This window comes from Notothenia coriiceps, unplaced genomic scaffold (assembly GCF_000735185.1).
Source record: "Notothenia coriiceps isolate Sejong01 unplaced genomic scaffold, NC01 NC01_scaffold00024668, whole genome shotgun sequence".
Taxonomy (NCBI): domain Eukaryota; kingdom Metazoa; phylum Chordata; class Actinopteri; order Perciformes; family Nototheniidae; genus Notothenia; species Notothenia coriiceps.
The window spans coordinates 4,588,090-4,597,221 of NW_011357369.1; the positions used below are offsets into that span (position 1 = coordinate 4,588,090).

Sequence of the window (9,132 nt, forward strand, 5' to 3'; positions counted from 1 at the left end):
TTTTGTTAGCTTTGATGAAAAAATTATTAAATTACTTATTTGTAAAACCTTGTTTAGTCTTATATGGTGGCTACGCTCAAGTGGAATCCAAAATAATGAACTTTTTAAAGTTGAAATAAGTATTCCAAAAATAATTTCTAGAATAAACACAGCTTTTCAATGAGGAAATAATTGAAATAACATGACTTTATAAAAAGTTAGATTCCCATTTCACATGTTTAATGTATATATAAAGACAAATACCAGCCCAAAGTATCAGTATGTGTTTATTTCAAAAGGGTTATATTCATTAACAGATAGAATAGACCAGTACTACTGAAGGCAGAAGCACAGACAGCAGCTGTATAGAGATGTATTGCAGTTTGTTTCAAGCGATGTGAATAACAGCGTGATCACAGCAGCTGGCGAACCATCCAGATGTTCCTTTAGACAGCACTGTGAGTTTTATACTGAAGCAGACAACAGTGTGGTTTCACTATAAACACTTTTCACTTTTATAAACTTCTGCATCTGTGTGAAGATTTACATTGATGATCGACACTATGTTCTTTTCTGTGTTATTCAACGGCTTTTGTTTCCTGTTTTGTATGATTTCCAAACTGTTTTACTCTCCCCAGCTCTTTGTAGTCAGACAGGACATTCAGATGTCGTGACAGATGGAAAATTCCAAAATCTTTAACATGGTGTTGAAATACCAACACAAATAAACCGAAGAAGCCTGAAGCAAAAACTAGAGGTTGATGAAGCAACTCGAACATGTAAATAGAGTATGGTCATAACACCAAGTGATACATTGAAAATGTACATTCGTTACACCTTATTAATAAATATCATTATTGCATTTTTTAAAGCCCTTAAGATGTAATTAAGGGGGGGGAGGGGGAGGGGGGGGGGCTTTCCAACCAGCACGACTTGGAAGGCATTACATTATCTGTGAGCACCAATGTGGTTGAGTTAGGCTTGTGTGTTTTTCAGTTTGAATTGATCAATGTAGGAAAGCTGCTTTACAAATAAAGTTGCATTGCCTTCTTTTTTTAAGCTGTTTGAAGATAACAACTTTAAAATAGTTTGTTTAAAAGTTTTGTTTCCAAGAAAGTTAAGTACAGTTGATTGTTGGGGCAAAATTGGGTGGGAAATCATGTTTCATAATAAATAACTCATTGTTTTGTTATGAAATGTTCACTTCTAAAATGACGTTTTGCCCCTAAGAAAAAAAAAAAATGATGCTCTGGAAGAAACGATTAATCAACCAAACATTTCTCGACACCGCAATCTTTTTTCAAACAAGATGTTAACAGTTAATGTGGTTAAAAGAATAAAATAACCAACATGACAACTGGTTTTAAGAAACCATAACAGAACATAATCAACCACGGGGACTTGGATGTGGTCAATAAAATGATCCTCAGGCATTGATGTTAAAAAAAACAAAAAAATATGTGACTTCCAGAAGAAATAAGTTACAGTCCAAAGCATGAAGCACCTGTGAGGAGAGGACTTTTGAGTCAAAACAAGTCACCCCTTCCTCTCAATCTTCTTCTTGGCTTTTAGGATTCCTATAGTTATTTTCTTAAGTATCTGAGTGAAGCACACCCAGTCAGTTTACATATTTGAGAAAACTTTACAGCCACTATGAACACTGACGCTGTGAGAAAAGTCTGTGTTGTTTCTCAGCTGAGATCCAACATCAGGAAAACACCCCAAAATGTGAAATATACAAATACATGTATACAGACTCAGGTTTCACACCGATAGAAGAGTTTAATGTTTTTTCTACTTGAGCATGCAGTCTGCGATGGGACTAAGTGCTGCACAGTGAGACATCTAGCAAGCTCCTTAACTTATTTACAGTAAAATTCTACTTTAAAAGAAGGTCCACATTTTGTTTATACAGCAGTGAGGACCTCAATCTGCTGCTTCAAGTGTCCACTTAAGGGAGCTGAGTCCCAGGACTAAACTCCCCTTCTCCACCCTTATTTAAAAATAACTTAAATATATTTTGAGGATCACTTAGTTAGTATTTTCTACACTGAATCTCCCGTTACGTTTCGCTCGTGTAAACATCTCATCCCGAGCCCATATTTATCAAACTTCTAGGAATTACATTTGAACATTTTCTTAAAATCCGTTTTAGGAGTCAAAAGGGCCATTATTATTATTATTTGAATCTTTAGAAAAGGTTCATTTAACTTGTGCAAAATGTTTAACATCTCCATTAGATATTGACATATTTTCATGATATATGAATATGAGGGTAAACCCGATGGAAAATGGATGAAATTGAAACAAAAGACAAAACAAACTGGAGTAAAGGAGGGTAAACGTGTCAAACGTATATATGGGCATGAAAAGCCGACGAAAAAGCTTCATTCATAATATTCATGTTTTTTTAGGAAGGACTGACAGCGAACACCAGAAATGTTTTTTAGACCCCTGCGACTTTAAATGTGATTAATTGTTTTAGGCCTCGGGGAAATAATGAGTATGAACCGCAGTGTTCCTAACATCTGAATAAATCCAACATTTTCCAAACCAAATAAAAATGACACCCATAGGTTTCATTTTGCAGAATTCTACCCTTAAACAACCCCTATTTAATCTTATATACAATTATACCTCTACTTACTATTTACAGAACATACCTGTGCAAACCTTATACATTCCTGGGATCCACTTTCAGATACCATTAGCTTTATACAGTGAAAAATAAGTGCATTACTTCTCAACCTCTGTTAAGAAGACACAAGGAATACTCAAGGCTGTAACGCTTATGCAATTAGTTACCATTGGTTAACACGCTCTCTGCCTCTTCTGCTGCTACCCAATCAGGAATGAGACTCACTCTTCCTGTATTCACATGTTAAACTGTACTCATTAAATGTTGTGTATCTGTTTTTTCAGGCTTTGTTTGGATCTGTTCCAGAGCATCACATAAGCAGGGACACACCGCCAAAATAAAATTATTTTTCTTTTTGCCATTAATGCAAAGAAAATGATTAAATATTCAACAGAAACCTGCAGGAAGTCAGCCTGGCCAATGATGGCGTTTCACAGGACGTTCAGTGTCCATAAGGACTTAAAAACAAGATCTCTAATGGCCTCGATGCGTCTGTGTACTTTACTTTAATCTGTTAACATTCAGACTTTAACATTTTAGCTGGGTTGAGCTCCAGCTGTGGAGTACGGAGGCTTTGTGGGGAGAGGCAGTGATGTCAAGATTGAAGGTTTGGGATAACAAAACACAGAGAATGTCTGCATGGAGAGCTTTAGAGATGACACAACCTAAAATGGCTGAGTGGAAATGAGACAAAGCATGAGTGATGGGAAAACAAAATCAAACAAAAAAGAGAATCCAGGATCATCCATAATTTATTCAACATGTATGATTCATTTTTAAAAGTTGCTGTACATTAACACTTGATCTGTGTTTAAAAATAAATGAAGCTTTTCATACATTTGAGAGTCAAGATAGTCATTTGAGGGTCAAGATAGTCAAACTAAATTCTGATATCAGGTCATGTTGTTAAAGAATATCTCCACATTTGGATGAAGAAAAAAAAAAAAACATTGCAAAATTTGATTAAATAAATAAATAAATAACAATTATCTCAAAACTAAACCTCCAGCAGGCTTTATCTTTTATACTGCATGATGTCACCGCACCTTTCAAACTGAGTTGAGATGTTACCTGATTTCTTTCTCTGATGTTAGCCTATTCAAACTTAAAAGATCAACACTGGATTCCTACATTTCTTTTTTAGAATTAATTTGATTATTGTTTGGGATTAATATCATGTAAACTAAAAGCGGCTAGCCAACACGGGGGATTTTAAACATGTCAAATTAATTATTTACAGTGTGTTCAGACCGGTTCAGACAGAAGGCATTTTATTTTCGGCGCATAGAAATGTTAAAAAAATGCGTCTTTCCATTTCCACACATGCAAACAAATCTTGAATATATATGTATTTTCTACATTTGAAACTGGTAGAAAAGTGAGGAATATATGCTTAGCCTTCTGCCTGAACACACCTGAACTCGTGATAAAAGATGGCGGATGCGCTATTAATTAAAATGTTTAAAGTTTTCTACACCTGATTATGAACCTGATAGTTGCTCCAGTTAGACTCCTCCTCCTCCTCATCATGTTTCCCTGACTTTAAAACTCTCCTGATCCTGGTTTCAGTCTCCAGCTGCCTTTTCCCCCTACTTCCACCCAAAGATAAATCTCATATATTTTTAAAGATCCTACAAAAAGGTAGCTTCCTGGAAAAAGTGGATTCTTAAAAATATATAGTTCCATACAATAATCACCAACTAGTGCATCACCTCCCAAAAAAGCAGACTATCAAAAACCACACATCACTTTTTGGTTAGCCTTTTTTCTAACTGACTCTAAATTACATATTTTACAATCAAACACACCTCTGCCTCAAAAAGGAAAATACAAAGTTATGTACATGATGCATCATGACTTATTGCTTTAAGTATTTGTTCTTCTAGCATACAACTCCTCAAACTCTACAGGAATCTTTAAGGACGGTTTTTATATCGTAGATGGCGACAAAGCAGCTCACACAGCCTGAGTCCAAACAGTTCACACACACCTGCGGTATCAAAAACAAATAGTGCATTTACACATTGGAAATACTTAGCAGAGGACAGTCAGAGACAGCGAGCTCAAATCTGCTGTTTCTTCTTCCAATGAGTCTAAAATGTCAAATGAAAGTCACCAAAAGAGAAAAAAACTAGACTCCTGCATACTGGACTTTGTTTCCAATGAAAAACAAGATGGCTGTCAAAATGCCTCTGCTGCCAACGGCAACCCTCCTCTCTTCCTCCTTTAGAAAGACTTTTCTGAAACGTAGTGCAACACTGCTGCCAGCGGTGAGCTTTGAACGCTGCTCCGCTCCACACACAATCACAAACCACCACGCACGCCTGCAGAGGTTTTGTAAATATAGGCAAACTTTTTTAAATGTTGACTGTCATGTAGCATTCTGCTTTCATATAAAGGTTCCTTTATGTTGTTTTTTATACAAAATGTATTGTTTTTTCCAGAATTTCATGAATGCATTTTTAGGTTATTTTATTTTAGATTATCATATCCCGCTAGCATGTCCGAAATATAATGTCAAAAGGACCAGTGTGTGAAGTTATTTTATAGCTCTTTAGTAGCACAATATTTGCGAGAATATACAATTGTTTGATCATATATGCAACCATCTTACGTGTAAGAATTAGCACATTTTCATTTTCTGCTTCTATATTGAATATCCTATAATTTTGTAAAATGTTTGGGCTTTGTAACACAAACAAATTACCTTGAAGATGGAAAGAATTTAGAACTGAAATGGTTGGTTAATTCGTTCATCGACAGAAAATAACAGATAGCTTGTTTTTAATTATTTCGCTCACCAAACATGCCAAACACAGTTTAGATTAATGATTGTAAATACAAATGATTGAGGTTTTCGACTGTTGTTTGGACAAAAACCTGAGTGCTGACAGATCACTTTTTACAGATTAAATGATTAACAGATTAATACATTTAGTTTTCCTGGAGCGCTCTGCATCAACACACATACCATTTCAATCCTCTCCAGACCTTGATGCCCTGGTATATATCACTATCACACATATACCCCCAGTCCTTTGGCCCCTCGGTGCCTAGAAACAGTGGCAGTGCTGCTGACGTACACACACACCTCCGACCCGACCACAAACACCCCTCTCTGCTGCCAAGTGTAATAGAGACGTTGTCACAGCGTTCCTGCGACGTGTTTACACCGACGGCTGATTTATGCGGAGCAGAGCATGCCATGTCCCGCAGGATCGTCTCTTAACATAAACACAACCCTCCAGAGGAGCTGGCTGTGGCCCATGTATGGGGCGAGTGTTTACCCATCAGCACCCATCAGAGTGACTGCAGCGCTGGGTCTGACCCGGGACAGAGCACCACGAGCTCTAAATCACGCACACGTATGACAGCGGATTCCGGGAACAGATTTAAATGAAGCGCCGTCCTCTCAGCGCTATCTCAAGCACCACTTTGTCTTCTGACGTTTACATCTGAGCTCCTCTCTGGTTACCGTGGAGGAAAAAGTGTTTGTTCCACCACAGAGTACCCAACACTAAATCTTCCCTTTACTGTGGGATCACACGAGACAAACAACTCAGTGTGCTGAAAGTATTCAATTAAACAATGAGCGGATTGAGAGATACCTCCATTTTGAAAATATAGTACTTGTGTAAGACATCAATTAGGCAAACATTGAATGAATGAACAATGGCTGTGTCCAAGTTCTAAAAGATAAGAATCTGCGAATTTTTCCTGTTTTATTTTTACCAATTGAATCCAAACCCCGATTATGGGTGTTGGACAGACTAAAAATCATCATTTGAAACCGTCATCGTGTCCATTGTTTGACATTTTATAGATTAACGTTTAAACAAAACGCATCAAATAAAATCAAAATAAATATTAATTGCAGCACTTGTTTAAATGTGTTGTCAAAAATGCAGTGGCCAGGCTGCCTGCAGTGTGGACAGTGTGAACACAGTGTGAACACAGTGTGAACACAGTGTGACACAGTGTGGACACAGTGTGAACACAGTGTGGACACAGTTGAAAAGGGACGTACAGCTCAGTAGTTGACTTGATTATTAACTGAAATGATTGCTTACAATCCACACATTCATGGCTGCAGTGCTAAATAACTCAGTGTGTGCCTCTAACCACCTTCAACTACAAGAAAGCTTCTTTCAGCCCAAATTACATCAAGTAAATCCTCTGTGAAGACTATCTAGCGTACAGTACTCAAAAAATATACAGTGATCCATAATATCTCTGTCAAGCAAAGGTCACTTAGTATTCAAGCTATGGAGGTCAGGATTACGAGTTATCACACTACTCACGTGCGTAAAATGAACTAGTTGCAGATAAACTACTTCCACCTTCCGAGCAGACAACCTCCAAACAACTGCAAAATACTTTCCGAGACAGAAGCCAGAAAAAAACTTAAACACTTTTCTACTCTACACAACTGACTGATATTTCAATTGTTTGGCTTTTTTTGTGTCAAGATACGCATTGTCCTTACTGCTGAGGAAACAGCTTTGTTTGTTTGTTGGTTTTAGGAATCAAAAAGCTATGATTAAATGTGCCATAGTGCAATTTTGGCATTTATCAGAGATCTATTGGGAATACACAAGAATGACTATGAAGAGCTTTGCTAAAATGAGACAAAATATTAAGTACAAAATGAAAATAAAATCCAGTACAGTAGTTTTTAATATTGATGCTTTAGTCATTAACATCCAACACATGAATCCTCCATTTACTTATGATTGACTGGGAATGATTAACGTAAAGCTAGGATTTTTTATTATTATTATTAGATTGAATAATTAGCATTATTTTAATCTCACGCATGATTTTATGTTTTTGGTGGATTTTCTTTGTGTGATTATATATTTGTTAGCAGCCACCATACTAAACTAAAGCAAGCAAAAAGCTACCCCGTGCAAGTACCGTTCAGAAAGAAATAACAAAAGGTTACAATATGAGAGCATGATGAATGAACAAAATCAAAAGAGGAAAATAAATAAATGATGGAAATGAAGATGACTGAGAAGGGTCCAGAAATGATCTGTGAGATGACAGAAAGGAAAAGGCAAGAAGGTTCACCTCAAACTTTAAACAATATTTCTCCCTAATATATATTTTTCCAAACATAATCTTTAAACAACTTCCTCTTTTGCCATCTCTCATGCTGGAATATTAACCATTGTGTTCCCTCTATCAATAACTCATTGATATATAAGTTACATATAATCAACATATATTACATGATTAGTACAGAAACGTTTAACATTATCAAGTTAGATTTTGTGCCTTTTTAAAGGCAATTTGCCTTCTTTTATGATTTTTATGTTATTTTCCGGACATTTTGAGAAGGCAACGGTTACCTCTCTTAATGGTCGTCCACATCGATCTGCTGTGAAGACTTTTCTATGACCGGGAGCCAGTCAGTGGTGTCTTTTTTGTATTTATATATCGCTATGTGTCTTTATGGAAAAAGTTAGTTAGTGAAAGTGGCTGCCTCCTTCTCAGCCTTCTCTTTGGCCTTCTCCTTCTCTATCAGCTTCTCCTCCTTCTGCAGCATCACCATGATGTCCGCCACCTGAGAGGTGGAGATGTCGATGTCCTCCTTGTCGATCAGCTCCACCACCTGGGATAATGCAGGACAAAAGAGCAAATGTTTCAAAGCAAATTCAAAACCTATCTTTTTAATATGGCTCATCGTAATATCATTGTCCATGTTTTACTGTATTTGTTCTGTTTTGCTTTTATTTTAAATTTTATTTTTTAAAATAATTTTCTTTTAACCTATTTTAATTTCTTGTCAGCTTCTTACATTACATTACATTTAGCTGAAGCTTTTATCCAAAGCGACTTACAATAAGTGCGTTCGACCAAGAAGATACAAACTTGAAGAAAACAGAATCATATAAGTACATCAGGTTTCATAGAGCCAAACATTTGACCTATCATGCAAAATTCACTTTTGTACGTCTTTTATACATGAACATGTGTCCCCGGTGTTCCAGGGAACTCACCAAGTGTCAGAAAACACAACCCTCTCTATTTTCCTCAATACCCAAATCTCTTAAAAAGGGGCTGCAACGGATCTGATACAGACTGATCCAGATTTGAACACTTCTGCGACGTCACAGAAGTGGCGCTACGGCTATTGGGCCAACTCCACCAATCAGGAGGAGACAGCCACGGACATTGCCGTTGGAAAGCGCTGGAGACGCTGTAGTACATATGCCAGGCCTGTAGATGGTGCTGTTCTCACAGAATCAGCCCATGCAAAGACAGTGTTAAATTGAGCGAAATGAGGAAGGGCTAAAATGCATGATCTGTTTGGTATTTTGAAAAATAAAAAGTATAAATATGCCTTATATAGGTATGGTCCTACACTATATTATTCAAATATAGCATGATAGGTCCACTTTAAAGGAAAAGAGCCCTTCTCCTTCCTAAAAGTCCCATTAAACATGCACATCTTCCTTCAAGCAATCCTCTGCATTTTTGCTAAACCCTTTCAGTCAATGGGCTCTTCC

The 9,132-nt window shown here is 36.9% G+C and overlaps 1 protein-coding gene across 6 annotated transcripts in view; it reads right to left on the reverse strand.

Annotated features, from left to right (window-relative positions):
• Positions 1–250: 250 nt before the first annotated feature.
• letm1 (leucine zipper-EF-hand containing transmembrane protein 1) overlaps positions 251–9,132 on the reverse strand; it is a 54,712-nt gene continuing 45,830 nt past the window's right edge. For 5 of the 6 annotated variants that reach the window (XM_010783010.1, XM_010783008.1, XM_010783009.1 and 2 more), the window contains one exon: positions 251–8,234. In XM_010783010.1, coding sequence (XP_010781312.1) covers positions 8,085–8,234 — 150 coding nt within the window. In that variant the 3' untranslated portion in view covers positions 251–8,084. The remainder of the gene's footprint in view (positions 8,235–9,132) is intronic. The other variant, XR_799473.1, reaches the window with a different exon arrangement.